The 18,175-nt window shown below is 45.5% G+C and overlaps 1 protein-coding gene across 4 annotated transcripts in view; it reads left to right on the forward strand.

The window, feature by feature from the left end:
* LAMB2 (laminin subunit beta 2) overlaps positions 1-18,175 on the forward strand; it is a 136,804-nt gene that overhangs the window by 20,350 nt on the left and 98,279 nt on the right. For all 4 annotated transcript variants that reach the window (XM_073591809.1, XM_073591810.1, XM_073591811.1 and 1 more), the window contains exon 3: positions 15,097-15,269. In XM_073591809.1, the coding sequence (XP_073447910.1) occupies positions 15,097-15,269 (173 nt within the window). The remainder of the gene's footprint in view (positions 1-15,096; positions 15,270-18,175) is intronic.

An 18,175-nucleotide genomic window follows, 5' to 3' on the forward strand; every position in this document is an offset into this window, starting at 1 on the left:
GATATAAGAGGGGCTCTGATGGGAACCTGATATAAAAGAGACTCTGATGGGGACCCTGCTCTAAAGGGGGCTCTGATGGTGACCCTGAGGTAAGGGGAGCTCTGATGGCTAACCTGATGTAAGGCGGACACTGATGGGGACCCTGATGTAAGGAGGGCTCTGATGGGGAACCTGATGTATGGGAGCTCTGATGGGGACTCTGATGTAAAGCGGACAATGATGGGCACCCTGATGTAAGGAGGGCTCTGATGGGGAACCTGATGTAAGGTGGACACTGTTGGGCACCCTGATGTAAGGAGGGCTCTGATGGGGACCCTGATGTATGGAGGGCTCTGAGGGGGAACCTGATGTAGGGGAGCTCTGATGGGGAACCTGATGGAAGGTAGACACTGATGGGGAACCTGATATAAGGAGGGCTCTGATGGAGAACCTGATGTAAGCAGGTGTCTGATGTAAGGGGGACTCTGATGGGGAACCTGATATAAAAGAGACTCTGATGGGGACCCTGTTCTAAAGGGGACCCTGATGGTGTCCCTGAGGTAAGGGGGAATTCTGATGTAAGGGGGACACTGATGGGGACTCTGATGTCTGGTCCGGCCTCACCTGGAGTATGCTGTCCAGTTCTGGGCACCAGTCCTCAGGAAGGATGTACTGGAAATGGAGCGAGTACAAAGAAGGGCAACAAAGCTAATAAAGGGTCTGGAGGATCTTAGTTATGAGGAAAGGTTGTGAGCACTGAACTTATTCTGGAGAAGAGACGCTTGAGAGGGGATATGATTTCAATTTACAAATACCGTACTGGTGACCCCACAATAGGGATAAAACTTTTCTGCTGAAGGGAGTTTAATAAGACACGTGGCCACTCATTAAAATTAGCAGAAATGAGGTTTAACCTTAAACTCCATAGAGGGTTCTTTACTGTAAGAGCGGCAAGGATGTGGAATTCCCTTCCACAGGCGGTGGTCTCAGCTGGGAGCATTGAAGTTTCAAAAAACTATTAGATAAGCACCTGAACGACCACAACATACAGGGATATACAATGTAATACTGACATATAATCACACACATAGGTTGGACTTAATGGACTTGTGTCTTTTTTCAACCTCACCTACTATGTACTATGTAAAGAGAACTCTGATGTGGACCCTGATGTAATGGGGGCTTGGATAGTGACCCTGATTAAGAGGGGCTCTGATGGGGACCCTGATGTAAGGGGAAGAAGAAAGTAATGTCACCAGCACACCAGGATCTCCAAAAATGGGTCTAAAGCTTTATTCAGTGATCACATCATTACAGCAGAAAGCAATGTTTCGGAGCCATGCAGGACCCCTTTATCAGATGTAAAAGGGGCTCTGATAGTGACCCTGATGTAAGAGGGGCTCTGATGGAGACCCTGATGTAATGGAGGACTCTGATGGGGCCCGTGATGTAAGGGAGGCTCTGATGAGGACCCTGATATAAGGGGGGCTGTGATATACAGGTAAGTGGGAATCTGATGTATGGGGAACTCTGATGGGGAACCTGATATAAGAGGGTCTCTAATGGCGACCCTGATATAAGAGGGGGCTCTAATTTAGGGTACATCTGGTGTAAGGGGGGCTCTGATAGAGCCCCTATGTAAAGCAACCCTGATTAAAGTGGATATTTTTGGGGCCACAAATATTTGTAAACTATACAGACATTTTGGAGCCCTCTGATGTAGATACATGGGGTGGATAAAAGAAATGATGGCGCAGGGTGTGATTTTTGCAGGCACTGTGACCAGTTTAGATTTACGTTGTAGGATGGGATGACCACACTGGTCAGAGGTTGCATTCTGAACCTGTGGACTACATTCTAGATCAGGGAGGATGGCTGAATCATACCCGCCCCCCCCCTGGTCGCTGGGTGTGGATACAACCGTCCCACAGATGTTCACAGCTGTGCTGGTAAAACGTATTATAGATAAAGTTGTGAAATGTCAGACATTAGAGTAGATTAGGAATGAAAGATTCCACAGAGGAGATTTAGACAGGAACGTGTCTACAGCCGTCATTCTTGAGGTCTACATCATGCTTGTAGAGGAGGTAGTGCTGGAAGCTATGGTAGAACATACGAAGAAGCAAGGCAGCAGGTCCTAGCGCCTTGACATAATGCACATGGTAGGTCACCAAACAGTCTATATGAGCCCGTGCTAAACCTAATAAAGTGCCAAAGAAGCCTTATTTTCATTGGATTGTATTTATCATACATTAATTAAGAGCAATTAGTCAAAGTTAATGTAGAAACTTCAATTTGGTCCATGTGGGGTTGTCCTCTATTTATAGTACGCCTGTAGGTACCCTGTGATAAGCTGGAAGTGTCCCTATCAGTGGCGGTTGGTGCTCAAAATTTTTGGGGGGGCGCAAACAAACTGAAAAATTCTGAAAAAAAACCCCATCAAATGCAGCCACTGTGCCCCATCAAAAGCAGCCACTGTGCCCATGAAACGCAGCCACTGTGCCCATCAAATGCTGCCACTGTGCCCATCTTATGCAGATACTGTGCCCATCTCATGCAGCCACTGTGCCCATCAAATGCAGCCTCACTGTCCCATCAAATGCAGCCTCATTGCCTCTCTGTCCCATCAACCCCCCCCCCCGTTCTCTGTGGGAGGTCTAGCACTTACCTTGCTGTAGTGTCCTTTTGTCCTGCTTTGTCTCCTACAGTGGGCAGCAGCGGCGGTGGAGGAGTCTGCTCTCCATGCTTCCTCCACTGGGAGAGAGAAAACCGGAAGTAACATCATAACTCGAATGTGACTCAAAGCACCCGGCCGTAGTAATACATACTACGGGCGCCGGGTGGAAGCTGTGCGGCGCTTTGGATTGTGCCGCAAGGCGGGACAACAGCCCGCAAATGAAGCGCCTCCTCTGCAATCTCATGATTGCATAGACGTGGCGCTTCCCATACTGCACTGTGTCCGGCGCCCGAACACAGTGCACTTAAGGACCTTTTTTTCTATTTTTTTTCTTTTTAAAGGGTCAGTTTTACATTTTTTTTTTGGTGACTGCCTGGAAAGGGGGGGGGGGGGGCTTTGGGGGCAGCACCCGTGCGCCCCCTATGGACGGGCCACCACTGGTCCCTATTCTGAATTTAGTGGGAAACTAGGCTGTAGTCAGCCTGAGCTCTGATTGCTATTGTTTTCTGCATTCGTTGATGATGTTGTGTCTGACACAAGGGATAGTTGTAGAATTTAGGGCAGAGGTATACAACTTTATGCCAGGACAATCCTAAACAAGCCTAATCTTTTTATTCCTTTTTAACTCCAAAAGGAAACAGGGCTGTATATTCATTGGCAATGAGAGGATTAGCTTACTTATCAACACTGAATAAAATATTAATACATGTTTACAAATCAATTGGCAGTCAATGTATTACCCGCAAAGCTTCTATTACGGAGGACCTTCCTCCTGCGCTGCCTGGCGGCATCGGCATTAATACTTAGTGCTGACCTTGTAATCAGCCCATCAGTTTTCATACTGGGGATTTCATTCAAAACAATGATATTATTATTATACAGGATTTATATAGCGCCAACAGTTTACGCAACGCTTTAGATATCTTATTTATTACATGATTTGTTGGGGGGTTCAGGCAAAACACACACAGATATATATATATATATATATATATAATATATATATATATATATATATATATATATATATATATATATATATATATATATATATATATATATATATATATATATATATATATATATATATATATATATTTTTTTTTTTTTAGGCACATGGTATCTGCTTCAACTCCCGTTGCCCCATATAACAGGAGACTTTAAAGTAAGGGTGGAATTTTGATGGCGACCTTATTTAAGGAGGACTTTGATAGGGACACTGATGCAAGGGGGGACTCTTATGGGGACTGTGATATAAGGGGGACTCTGACAGGGACCCTGTTGTAAGAGGGGCCCTGGTGTAAGGGGGACTCTGATGGGGACCCTAATGTAGGGGGGGGGGCTGATGTAAGTGGGACTCTAATGGGGACCTTGATGTACGGGGGACTTTTATGGGGACCATGATGTAAGGGGAAACCTGATGTAAGGAGGACTCTGATGGGAACCCTGATGTAGGGGAGGGGCTCTGATGGGCACCGTGATGTAAAGGGGGCTCTGATGGGGGGCCTGGTCTAAGGGGGACTTTGATGGGGACCCTGATGTGGGGGGGGCTGATGTAAGTGGGACCCTGATGGGGCCCTGATGTAACGGAGACTTTTATGGGGACCGTAATGTAAGGGGGACCCTGATGTAGGTGAGGGGCTCTGATGGAGACCCTGATGTAAGGGGGACTTTGATGGGGACCCTGATGTGGGGGGGGGCCTGATGTAAGTGGGACTCTGATGGGGACCGTGATGTAAGAGGGACTCTAATAAGGACCCTGATGTAGGGGAGGGGCTCTGATGGGGACCCTGATGTAAAGGGGGCTCTGATGGGGGGCCTGGGGTAAGGGAAACTTTGATGGGGAGCCTGATGTAAGGGGGGCTGTGAATGGGACTCAAGTAAGGAGGATCCTGATGTAAGGGGGACTTTTATGGGGACCATGATGTAAGGGGAAACCTGATGTAAGGAGGACTCTGATGGGAGCCCTGATGTAGGGGAGGGGCTCTGATGGGCACCGTGATATAAAGGGGGCACTGATGGTGGGCCTGGTCTAAGGGGGACTTTGATGGGGACCCTGATGTGGGGGGGGGGGGCTGATGTAAGTGGGACTCTGATGGGGCCCTGATGTAACGGAGACTCTTATGGGGACCGTAATGTAAGGGGGACCCTGATGTAGGTGAGGGGCTCTGATGGGGACCCTGATGTAAGGGGGGCTCTGATGGGGGGCCTGGTGTAAGGGGGACTTTGATGGGGACCCTGATGTGGGGGGGGCCTGATTTAAGTGGGACTCTGATGGGGACCGTGATGTAAGGGGGACTCTAATAAGGACCCTGATGTAGGGGAGGGGCTCTGATGGGGACCCTGATGTAAAGGGGGCTCTGATGGGGGGCCTGGGGTAAGGGGAACTTTGATGGGGACCCTGATGTAAGGGGGGCTGTGAATGGGACCCAAGTAAGAAGGACTCTGATTTGCATCAGGAATTATGACAGGAGAACAGGAGGTGACAGTAAATCTTGCAATAGGGAAACCTGTTTTCGGTGACAACTGTCTAAGCCTGATTCACATCTATGGACCTATTCAAACCTTTGCATTTTTACCTCTGTTGCGTTCTCCATTGGAATCAATGGAAATACATCAAAAAATCAACACGTGTCATAATGGATGTCAATGTACATTGAATCACACTGAGGGACACCAACCCATGTTATATGTATGTTTTAAAGCATTCATTTTTATTTATTGCAGCTGAGCAAAGACATTAATTGTACATGGGTCACCTGAGCCTGGATTCAAACTTTTGCAATGTTTTTGCAGTGCGTTGCACTAAAGAAATCCTTTGTAATTTTTTTTTTCTTCTTCTTTTATTTATTTATTTATTTGTTTATATATTTATAGCACCCAATGCAACACAATGCATTTCTTTAAAGTAACACAGTGTTCTGTGCTGTGCTATGGCTAACATAACCTAATGATATACTTTAATAATAAAATACTTTCCCCTCTTGCTGGATCTCCGACAAGTGCCGGGTTTTGATCACAGTAGAAGGAAATCCTAATTTATTTAATGTGAAAGTAACAATGGAAGGTATGAAATAAAAAAAAAAAACAAGTGGACCGGAAAACAGCGTAGGCCTAAATTTCGCTTCCAGAGACCCGGGAGAAGTCCCAGGGTGTTTAATAAAGGAACATTTTTATTATCAGATTTTTAATCTTTTCTTTGCCAGTGGAGCCCATGTATTAAAGCTGAAGTTCAAAAAAAAAAATTAGCTTTAGCTTTAACCACTTGCCGCCCGCCCCGCCATCAAATGACGGCGGGGCGGTGCGGCTCTCGTTCTGGGACGCCCTCATATGACGGCCTCCCAGAATGGCCGCTCTCGCGCACCTGCGCGGGGGCTCGCAGCGCGGCAATCCTGGCCGCGCTGTGTTGCTAGGACACGGCGCGACCCCGATCTCTGTGAAGAACCGAGTCAGCGGCTCTTTAACCATGTGACCGGCTGGGTCCAATCACAGCCGGTCACATGTAAACATGGAGATGCCGGTAATCGGCGCTCCTCGCCTCACACTGACAGAGGCATCTCCTCATGGGGCAACAAAACATGTAATCAGTGCCCTGATTACATTATAGCGCAACAGTGGCACCAACCAGTGCCCATCAGTGCCCACCACTGCCCACAAGTGCCACCAATCAGTGCCCATTAGTGATGTCAGTCAGTGCTGGCTATCAGTGCCGCCTATCAGTGCTGCCCATCAATGCCCATCACTGTTGTCCATCAATGCCCATCAGTGCCACCCATCAATGCCCATCAGTGCCCATCAGTACCGCCTATCAGTGCCCAGCAGTGCCGCCTATCGGTGCCAATCAGTGCCACCTATTAGTGCCCATCAGTGCCACCTAACAGTGCCCATCAGTGCCACATATCAGTGCCACCTATCAGTACCCATAAGTGCGGCATATTAGTGCCTCCTCATCAGTGCCACCTAATCAGTGTCCATAAGTGCCACCAGTGCCCATCAGTAAGGCTCGGTTCACACTGGGGCAACACGACTTCAGAGCGACTTTGCACGGCGACTTCGACGCGACTCCGACGCGACTTCGACGCGACTTCGACGTGACTTCGACGCGACTTTAGCAAATTACAAGGCGACTTGAAGTCGCCTGCATGACAGGCGACTTTGCCTGTGGCCAATCAGCTCTCTAGGAGGGAGGGGGGGAGGGAGGGGTTTTCCCTGCAAAGTCGCTTGACTTTACAGAGAGATCCGACTTGGAGGCGACTTCCATTGATTTCTATGGTACAGGTCGCCTACCAAGTCGGATCCAAGTAGTACAGGGAGTACGCTCTGAAGTCGGAGCGACTTCAGTAGTGTCTATTAAGATGCTCCCATTCACTGTAATGTGAATCTCTTTCTGGGGCGACTTGGGGCGACTTGAGGGGCGACAAGTCGGATCCCAAGTCGTCCCAGTGTGAACCGAGCCTTAAGGAGAAAAATTACTTAGTTACAAAATTTACTGACAGAAACTAAGTAAAATAAAAATTTTTTTTTTTAATTTTTGGTCTTTTATTTTTTAGTAAAAAAATAAAAAATCCAGCAGTGATTAAATACCAACAAAAGAAAGCTCTATTTGTGTGAAGAAAATGATAAAAATTATATTTGGGTAGAGTGTAGCATGACCGCGCAATTGTCCTTCAAAGTGCGACAGCACTGAAAGCTGAAAAATGGCCTGGGCAGGAAGGGGGTGTAAGTGCCCGGTAGGCAAGTGGTTAATCACATCACTTACCTGTAATGAAGTACTGTAGGTCCCATGATGTGCAGACAACTAGAGCCTGGATAAATCTTTATTGCAGGGATGCCCCGTCCTCTTCCTGGCTCTGAATTTCTGGCACTGCAATGAATGGTTAACAGCTTTGAGTATTCAAGCAGCACAACAGTACAAAAGGTCTGATGGGGTTACGCCCCTCCCCCTCCTATTCCTCCATTGAGAAAAGTTCATTTGTAACCTGATCTGTGAATGGAGGAGAGAATCATGTGACTGGTCAGACTCTCCTCCATTCACAGTTTGTGTTACAGACAAGAACTTTTCTCAATGGAGGAGGAGGAAGAAGGGTGAGTGTCCCATCTGTACTGCTATTTCTGCCTGAAGACCCAAAGCTGTTAACCATTTCAGTGCCAGAAGTTCAGAAACAGGAAGAGGACGGGGCATCCCTGCAGTGAATATTTCTCCAGGATCCAGTGTCCCCAACCTGCACATACACTATATTGTCAAAAGTATTGGGACGCCTGCCTTTACACGCACATAAACTTTAATGGCATCCCAGTCTTAGTCCGTAGGGTCCAATATTGAGTTGGCCCACCCTTTGCAGCTATAACAGCTTCAACTCTTCTGGGAAGGCCGTCCACAAGGTTTAGGAGTGTGTCTATGGGAATGTTTGACCATTCTTCCAGAAGCGCATTTGTGAGGTCAGGCACTGATGTTGGAGGAGAAGGCCTGGCTCACAGTCTCCGCTCTAATTCATCCCAAAGGTGTTCTATCGGGTTGAGGTCAGGACTCTGTGCAGGCCAGTCAAGTTCCTCCACCCCAAACTCACTCATCCATTTATGGACTTTATGAACCTTTCTTTGTGCACTGGTGCAAATCATTTGGTGGTCCGGGGATTATGGTGTGGGGGTTGTTTTTCAGGGGTTGGGTTTGGCCCCTTAGTTCCAGTGAAGGGAACTCTTAAGGCGTCAGCATACCAAGACATTTTGGACAATTTCATGCTCCCAACTTTGTGGGAACAGGAAGGGGCCATCCCCAAACTATTCCCACAAAGTTGGGAGCATGAAATTGTCCAAAATGTCTTGGTATGCTGATGCCTTAAGAGTTCCCTTCACTGGAACTAAGGGGCCAAACATGACTGCACACCAGTGCACAAAGCAAGGTCCATAAAGACATAGATGAGCGAGTTTGGGGTGGAGGAACTTGACTGGCCTGCACAGAGTCCTGACCTCAACCAGATAGAACAACTTGAATGAATTAGAGCGGAGACTGCGAGCCAGGCCTTCTCATCCAACATCAGTGCCTGACCTCACATATGGGCTTCTGGAAGAATGGTCAAGCATTCCCATAGACACACTACTAAACCTTGTGGACGGCCTTCCCAGAAGAGTTTAAGCGGTTATATCTGTAAAGGGTGGGCCAACTCAATATTGAACCCTACAGACTAAGACTGGGATGCCATTAAAGTTCATGTGTGTGTAAAGGCAGGCGTACCAAATACTTTTGGCAATATAGTGTATACACTGCTAAGTATATTATATCATAACTGTATTGTCTCCCTTTTATATTGTAAAGCGCTGCGTAAACTGTTGGCGCTATATAAATCCTGTATAATAATAATAATGATATTAATAATAAGTACCAGAAAAAAAAAAGCTCTATCTCTCGCAAAAAGAAAAATTATATAAAATTAATTTGGGTACATGACTGAGTCATTGTCAGTCAAACTATCACAGCACTGAAAAGCTGTACTCCAAGTGGTAACCATTCCCTGCGTTATCCAGTACCATAAAAGTTTAACTTGTAAAGGCTGGACAGTTAGTTTCCACCGTAATCCCGACCGCGAGGGATTCTCTTAAGGGGGGGGTGCAAAGGGTTACAGGGCCCGCGGCGTTGAACCTGCAGCGTCAGTTGGTGGGAGCTCCCCGGCTCAGCCCTCTGTTAGCAGGGATTGTACAGATGGAATGTGGGAGTGAGGACTCTGGAAATTTCAATAACTGACAGGATCAAAATTCTTCCCGGGAAATGATTAGATGGGAATGGCAACAAAAAAAGCGAATTGTCCTGGCAGGGATTGTGTGCTGCAGGGAGGTGGCCCAGGAATGTGTAAAGGGCCGATAAGGAGTCAGCACACAGGGGCCCTGTCTAGGGATGGAGCCGGTATATATATATATATATATATATATATATATATATATATATATATATATATATATATAGACATTCTGCAGAGGTGTCACCCAGTCTGCTGGGAGAGTTTATTCTGGGAGGGATCGCACTTTTATTAGAGGACTGTGGAACCCGCAGCAGTGTATTTCTGCGTCCGCGTGACGGGCCGTGACAAAAACGGAGCAGGTGTCACATCCCCCAAATGTCTCTCCCATCAGGATAGACAATCCCTCTTTAGGATGTCCAACTGTCCCTCCTTCAGGTCTGACAAGGAGGGCTGTCTAATTAACCACTTGACTTCCGGAAGATTTACCCCCCTTCATGACCAGAGCATTTTTTGCGATATGGCACTTCGTTACTTTAACAATTGCGCGGTTGTGCGACGCTGTACCCAAATAACATTTTTTTTCCCCACAAATAGAGCTTTCTTTTGGTGGTATATCATCACCTCTGCTTTTTTTTTTCTCTATAAACAAAAAAAAGGCAATTAAAAAAAAAAAAAAAAAAAAAAAATATATATATATATATATATATATATATATATATATATATATATATTCCTTTCTGCTATAAAACATATCTAAAAGGGAACATTTATGACCAATCAGATGTTGCGTTTTTTTAATTCTGTGAAAAAAAAAATCCTGGTTGTTATGGAATACGTAAAAACAGTAACTTGTCCGGCAAAAATCCCACCATTGGGAACTTTAGATGCAGTGAGGTTTGAAGGTCCTAATGCAAGAGGATGAGTATGCAAATAAGGGGTTAAGTTTTCACTAAGGAGGGTTAGTGTTGGGGGTTACAAGGAGGGATAATGTTAAGATTACAGAGAGGGTTAGTGTTGGGGGTTACAGGGAGTGTTAGTGTTGGGTTTACAAAGGTGGTTAGTGTTGGAGTTAAATGGTGGGTTGGTGTTGGGGTTGCAGGGAGGTTTAGTGTTGCGGTTACAGGGAGGGTAAGTGTAAGTCTTACAGGAAGGATTGGTGTTAGGCCTACAGGCAGGGTTAGTGTTGAGATTACAGGGAGGGTAATGCCGCGTACACACGGTCGGACTTTTCAGCTACAAAAGTCCGACAGCCTGTTCGACAGACTTCCGGCAGACTTCCGGCGGACTTTCGGCGGACTTGCGGCAGACTTTCTAACGAACGGACTTGCCTACACACGACCACACAAAAGTCCGACGGATTCGTACGTGATGACGTACACCGGACTAAAATAAGGAAGTTCATAGCCAGTAGCCAATAGCTGCCCTAGCATGGGTTTTTGTCCGTCGGACTAGCACACAGACGAGCGGATTTCGGGTCCGTCGTAGTTACGACGTAAAGATTTGAAGCATGTTTCAAATCTAAAGTCCGTCGGATTTGAGGCTAAAAAAGTCAGTTGAAAGTCCGGAGAAGCCCACACACGATCGGATTACCAGCCAGCTTTAGTCCGTCAGCGTCCGTTGGACTTTTGTAGACGAAGAGTCCGACCGTGTGTACGCGGCATTAGAGTTGGGGTTACAGGGAGGGCTAGTTTTGACAGGGTTTACAGGGAAGGTTAAAACCTGGGGTCACAGGGAGGTTTAGTGTAGGGGTTGCAGTAGTGTTAGGGTTACAAGGAGGGTTAGTGTTGAGGTTACAGGGAGAGTTGGTGTTAAGGATACAGGGAGTTTTATGGTTACAGGGAGGGTTAGGGATGAGGTTGGGGGGGTTAGTGTTAGGATTACAGAACGGTTAGTATTGGGCTTACAGAAAAGGTTAGTGTAGAGGTTACAGGGAGGGTTAGCTTTGGGGTTACAGGGAGGGTTAGTGTTGGGGTTACAGGGAAGGTTAGTGTTGAGGTTGTAGGGAGGGTTAGTGGTGAAGTTACAGGGAGGGTTAGTGTAGAGGTTACAGTGGGGGTCAGTGTAAGGCTTACACGAAGAATTAGTGTTAGGACTACAGGGAGAGTTAGTGTTGAGATTACAGGGAGGGTTAGTGTTGCAGTTTCAAGGAGGGTTAGTGTTGGGGTTACAAGGAGGGTTAGTGTTGGGGGTTACAAGGAGGGTTAGTGTTGGGGGTTACAAGGAGGGTTAGTGTTGGGGGTTACAAGGAGGGTAAGTGTTGGGGTTACAAGGAGGGTTAGTGTTGGGGGTTACAAGGAGGGTTAGTGTTGGGGGTTACAAGGAGGGTTAGTGTTGGGGTTACAAGGAGGGTAAGTGTTGGGGTTACAAGGAGGGTTAGTGTTGGGGGTTACAAGGAGGGTTAGTGTTGGGGGTTACAAGGAGGGTTAGTGCTGGGGTTACAAGGAGGGTAAGTGTTGGGGTTACAAGGAGGGTTAGTGTTAGGGTACACATGCGGCTCCCATAGCCACTCCTCTGAAAAGTGATCCAAGGTGGTTTGCTTTTAAGAGGGCATTTGACGGGCAGTGAGGAGGCTCTGAGGGTACTAATAACTAAACCTGAGAAAGGAAGACACCAGCTACACTGAATTGGGGTTTGGACATTGAAAATGACTTTGTAACCTGTGTAGGTCAGTTTTTGCTGCTATCTCTTTGGGTATCGTACACCCCTACATCTTCTCTCCTGAAAATCTAGTTCAGCAAAAAGTTGTAAAAAGTCTAAAGTGATTTGCACCCTTTTTTTTTTCTCCCCATCATACCCCAAGAACCTAACCCTGGGATGGAAATGTTAGCATGCTATATTACATTTCCATTCCACACCGCCCCCAGAGGAGTGCTACATTCCAATTATAGGAAAGGGGTAATGTTAGGGTTAGGAAGGGTTAATGCCTGGTATACAGGAAGGTCAATGTTAGCTTTCCGGTTGTCCGCAGATAGGGACAACCTTATGTTAAGTGGGAGGTTCTGTCCGTGCTGTGATCACATTGGCCAGTCCCAATTTTGCAGTAAGATTATATCAATGGACATTGCAGGGGATGCCTGTAATTTGCTGTCAAGCTACATGTAGATTTCAGTATAAAAGCTGAATACTGTTGCCATGTTTGCAAAGAAGAGAAGAGGTTTCTTTTAATTGTGTATTAAGTTATAAAGTAAAGGTTTCTGGACTTTTTTGTGAGGAAAGAGTGATAATTTAGGTGGTTCCCAAAAGGATTATTTATTTATTACAGTATACAGCGCTGATAATTTTTCACAGCACTTTACAAATATATTGTACATTCACACCAGTCCCTGCCCTCAAAGAGCTTGCAATCATGGAAATTGTTCTTTTTATGCTCTGAATTATCTCAGAAAAAATAATTAAAAAAAAAAAAAAAAAGAGCTTGCAATCGAAGGTCCCTTACACACATACAGTACATACACATACTAGGGCCAATATACCTACCAGCATGTCTTTGGAGTGTGGGAGGAAACTGGAGTACCCGATGGAAACCCACGCAGGCACAGGGAGAACATGCAAACTCCAGGCAGGTAGTGTCGTGGTTGAGATTTGAACCGGCAACCTCAGTGCTGCAAGATGGAGTGCTAACCACTTAACCTTTGTGCTGCCCACATTTACAGCACTGACCAGTCACAGCACTATCCGCCCCAATGAGCGTACAATCTAATGTCCCTAACTTTGATCCCTTACCCAGTTCCTTGGTTTATTGACCCTACTTTACATGTCCCCCCTCAAAATGCTGGGAGCAAGTCTAAACTTGGTCCTGGTCAATAGGATCAGAACAAGGGCACCTGCTGCCTGGGTGGCACCGCGCTCTAGTTTAACACTCTTGACCGGCTGTTACTGACTGTCATTTAGAAGATGCAGACAAGTCCATATCACTTCTCCCATTTGAGGAATAGTAAAGTGGATGGTGTGTAGTTCCAGGGGAGGGGGGGGGGATGTAATGCTAGAAGAAAGGAATGTGATGCAAAGGCATGGACACCAATACTTGTCAGTAGAATTTAGAGCAATCTTAAAAAACATGCAAGCGCCTTGCAGATAGGACTCAGGTTAGAACCTAGTCAACAACTCTGCAAAGCCACCTTGGCTGGGATGTGGTTGAGTAAGGAAGGAGTATGGTGGTGGAAAATAGGAGTGTGACAGTAGACATGGACAGCCATGGTGGTCAGTATAAACCAGAACTCTTGAAGGAAACACTCATTACCTTCTTATAGAACATAAACTGCATGTAAATAGGGCTCAAGTTGGAACTTGGCCAACAACTCTGCAAAGCCATCCTGGCTGGAATGTGGTTGTGTGGGAAAGAAGTGTGGTACATGGACATGGGCAGCCATGGTCGTCAGTAGAAACGAAAACACACATACCATCCTAAAGAACATAAACATTCCATGCGGATAGGACCCAAGTTGGAACTTGGCCAACTCTGCAGAGTCATCTTACAAAGTAGCAATTGCCCAAAACTTCTGTCTAAAGTCAAAACCATAGGACTATTGTTGGAACAGATGTGTCATCCTAGCCTGAATGTTATCTAACCACATCCTAGCCAAGGTAGCTTTACAGAGTTGTTGACCAAGCTCTAACTTTGGCTGGGATGTATTTAAGCAGGGAAAGTGTTTAATGGTGAAAGAAAGGAATGTGATACATGGATATGGACAGCCATGGTGGTCAGCAGAAACCAAAACACTTGAAGGAAACGCATACCTTCTTAAAGAACATAAATTGCATTCAGATTGGGTCCATGTTGGAGGTTGGCCAGCAACTCTGCAAAGGCATCCTGGCTGGAATATGGTTGTGTGGGAAAGGAGTGTGGTACATGGACATGGGCAGCCATGGTCGTCAGTAGAAACGAGAACACACATACCATCCTAAAGAACATAAACATTCCATGCAGATAGGGCCCAAGTTGGAACTTGGTCAACTCTGCAGAGTCATCTTACAAAGTAGCAATTACCCAAAACTTCTGTCTAATGTCAAAACAATAGGACTAATGTTGGAACAGATGTGTCCTCCTAGCCCAAATATTATCCAAACACATCCTAGCCAAGGTGGCTTTACAGAGTTGTTGACCAAGCTCTAACCTTGGCTGGGATGTATTTGAGCGGGGAAAGTGTTTAATGGTGGAAGAAAGGAATGTGATATATAGATATGGACAGCCATGGGGGTCAGTAGAAACCAAAACACTTGAAGGAAACGCATACTTTCTTAAAGAACATAAATTGCATTTAGATTGGGCCCATGTTGGAGGCTGGCCAGCAACTCTGCAAAGCCATCTTGGCTGGGATGTGGTTGAGGGGAAAAGGAGTGTGGTAAGTGGACATGGACAGCCATGGTGGTCTGTAGAAACCAGAACACATATAACATGAATGTACAAGAACATACAAACTCCATGCAGATAGAACCCTGGTTGGAACTTGGCTAACAACTCTGCAGAGCCAACACTTCTAAATAGTCAAAAACCACAGGACTGTTGTTAGAACAGATGTGCCATCCTAGCCCAAATGTTATGCAAAACAGTTTTTGGCTACAGGAAGCGCTCCTGCCCCAAAAATCTTTGTTCCAGTCTTTCGACATTTGTCAATTTGTGTAAAACTTTTGTGAGTAGCATGTACTAATGAGATTGATGATATAAAAATCTGTACAAACATCTAACTCTGCCATTCCTGCCAACAGCTCTGGTGGTGGGCGTATTGTCCCAATATCCCGAGCAGCCACATGGATGTTCTCAAGGCAGCTGCTATCCGGCCACCGGGGACCTGCTTGTTGGCCGCGCTGACAAACTCAAGGCCACGTCAACCTGTGGGCTCCAGAGAGCGCAACCCTATTGTATTGTGAGTCATCTTCAGGTGAGTCGTGCCAAGAGGTTGTGCAAACAAAATGTGCTACTGATTAGCGAACCTCTATAGAGCCAAAAAAAATTATGGAAACTGTTCAAAGGGAGATTTTAGTTTATTTTCAATGTTTTTTTTTTAATTTTTTAGTTGTTGTTATTGTTTGTGTGATTTCCACATTTTTATTTACTTGTGGTGCTATAGTTTTATATTTTCATGGCAAGGGGCATCACTGACCGACTACTACAATCACTTACACAAAGTAATTCAAAGTATAGACCACAGTACTGAACTCCATAGGGGAGAGTTAAAAAAACTGGTGCACACAGAATCTGGTGCAGCTGTGCATAGTAACCAATCAGCTTCCAGGTTTTATTGTAAGCTTAATTGAACAAGCTGAAGTTAGAAGCGGATTGGTTACCATGCACAGCTGAACCAGATTCTGCGTGCTCCAGTTTTAGTAATTCCCCCACAAATAGTCTTTATACGTTTTTGCTTGTTCATGAATTTGCTGTGAGATAACAGTAGCTAATCACTGTCCAAGACTGCTAAGCAAGAATTAGAGCCTGCATATGTAATGAGCAAATATGTCTGTCCCCATTTACATATATCATTTAAAATAGGAATGCATTCATAAAAAAAAAATTCCTATAGCTGTCCATCAAAACTGCATGTACTTTAATGATTGCTAATGCTTAAAACACTATGGGGTGTATTTTTGTTTTTTATTTGCATTACTGTTCGTCCAGCAAAACTGCATGTAAATTTTGTTCAAATTGGTACAAAATCGAATGTACTCCAGCTATATTACCTGCAATTCGAATGTGTGAATGCGGAAAATACCACATTATGGCCACTAGATGGTGCAGAGGAGCATAATTGCTTCCTATAATTGTCATCACCATCTAGTGGCCATGAAACGGTATTTTCCACATTCACACATGTTATAAGCTGAAGCCATAGGACATTGTTCTTGTGTTGGGACTGTGTTGGTCAAGCTGTTGGTGTGAAGGAGTCCCTAGTCTATACCTTGCAGACCCCCAGTGTTGAGACCTTCTCATCGCAGTTAGGGGCAACTTCCACACTGGGGTCTCATTCCTCTTGCCTTGCGCTAGCCATACACCTGTAGAATTTAGTTAGAAAATTTTCAGTTTTTAAACGTTTGATTTTCTAGGGGAGTCACAGGGACAATGATGTAAGGGGGGGGCTCTCATGGGGACCCTGCTCTGATGGAGACACTGATATAAAGGGGGACACTGTTGGGGACCCTGATGTAAGGAGGGAGCTCCGATGGGGACTCTACTCTCATGGGGACACTGATATAAAGGGGGACACTGTTGGGGACCCTGATGTAAAGGAGGGCCCTGATGTAAGGAGGGCCTCTGATAGGGCCCTGATGTAAGGATGGAGCTCTGATGGGGACCCTGATATAAAGGGGGAAATTGCTGTGGACCCTGATGTAAGGAGGGAGCTCCGATGGGGACTCTACTCTCATGGGGACACTGATATAAAGGGGGACACTGTTGGGGACCCTGATGTAAAAGGGACCCAGATGTAAAGAGGGAGCTCTGATGGGGACTCTACTCTGATGGAGACACTGATATAAAGTGGGACACTGTTGGGGACCCTGATGTAAAGGGGGCCCTGATGTAAGGGGGGACTCTGATGGGGACACTGCTTTAAGGAGGGCCTCTGAAAGGGACCCTGATGTAAGGAGGGAGCTCCGATGGGGACTCTACTCTGATGGAGACACTGATATAAAGGGGGACACTGTTGGGGACCCTGATGTAAGGGGGGGAGTTCTGATATGGACTCTCCTCTGATGTGGACCCTGATGCATGGGAGACTTTGGAACTTTGTTTTACTTAAAGAGGAACTGCAGTCTGCTCATATCATTTGTAATAAAAACATCTTTGCCATTCTGAAGCTTCCCTCCAACCACTTTATTATTATTATTATTATATATTATATATTATATATTATTATTATTTATTATATTTATTTATTTATTTATTTATTATATTATTTTATATATACTGTGATTCTGTGCTTGCCAAATATGCTGCAGAAATCTCCCTCCACTGAGTCTGGCTGCAGCCATTTTAACTGTGGGCAGCTGAAGCTGCTGCCTGTTCACTTCCTGTCTTTACACAGACACACAGAGGCACACCTCCAGCTCTGCAGCTCCCATTGGCCCTCTTATGATTCATCCCCCCCTCCCTTGTGGATGATGTCATAAGCCTAGGCTAATGTAAAGACAAGAAACAGGAGGAGTGGGCTGTATAAAGTATTTACTGGCAGAAAAAAAATGTTTTATTATCCAAAGTTAAAACAACAACAAGGGCAGAAAATTTAATAGATGGAAAGAGGAAAAAATGACTGAAGTTCCGCTTTAAGTTCTTTCTCTTTTGCTCTGAATCATATCGTTCTAATCCCAAAGACGATCTAAATAAAACCTATTATTTCATTTATTATTCCTTGACTTATAAAACTTTTTTTTTCCACCTGGCATATATCTGTAAAATGTACGATGTGCCCCTCATACTGATAAGCCTGAAGGCCCCCAGTGTAGCCCATCAGAGAGCAGCTTCATGGAAAGTTCTCACTTCCTCTTATTTTTAGATCTTGCACTTTGTCCTCCCCACCCCTTCACATTCCCTTTCTCCTCTTGTCCCTCTTCCCTGCCCCGGAACCCCCCCCCCCCCAGGGACCTCCCGAACCCTCTTCCTCTGGATTTATCACTCCTCAGTCCAGCTACATGTTTTCTGAAAGAAACACAAAAAAAAAAAAAACTGGATTTGGCCTTTCACCCATGAAAGTTGCGTTGACACAGCCAAATTCCCAGAATAGAAAAAGAAAATAAAGGGAAAAAAAAAAATAGCCGTCTAACCCACCATACAAAAGTAGGATGAAAATTCCCC

This window comes from Aquarana catesbeiana, linkage group LG07, assembly GCF_042186555.1.
Source record: "Aquarana catesbeiana isolate 2022-GZ linkage group LG07, ASM4218655v1, whole genome shotgun sequence".
In the NCBI taxonomy this organism is placed as follows: Eukaryota; Metazoa; Chordata; class Amphibia; order Anura; family Ranidae; genus Aquarana; species Aquarana catesbeiana.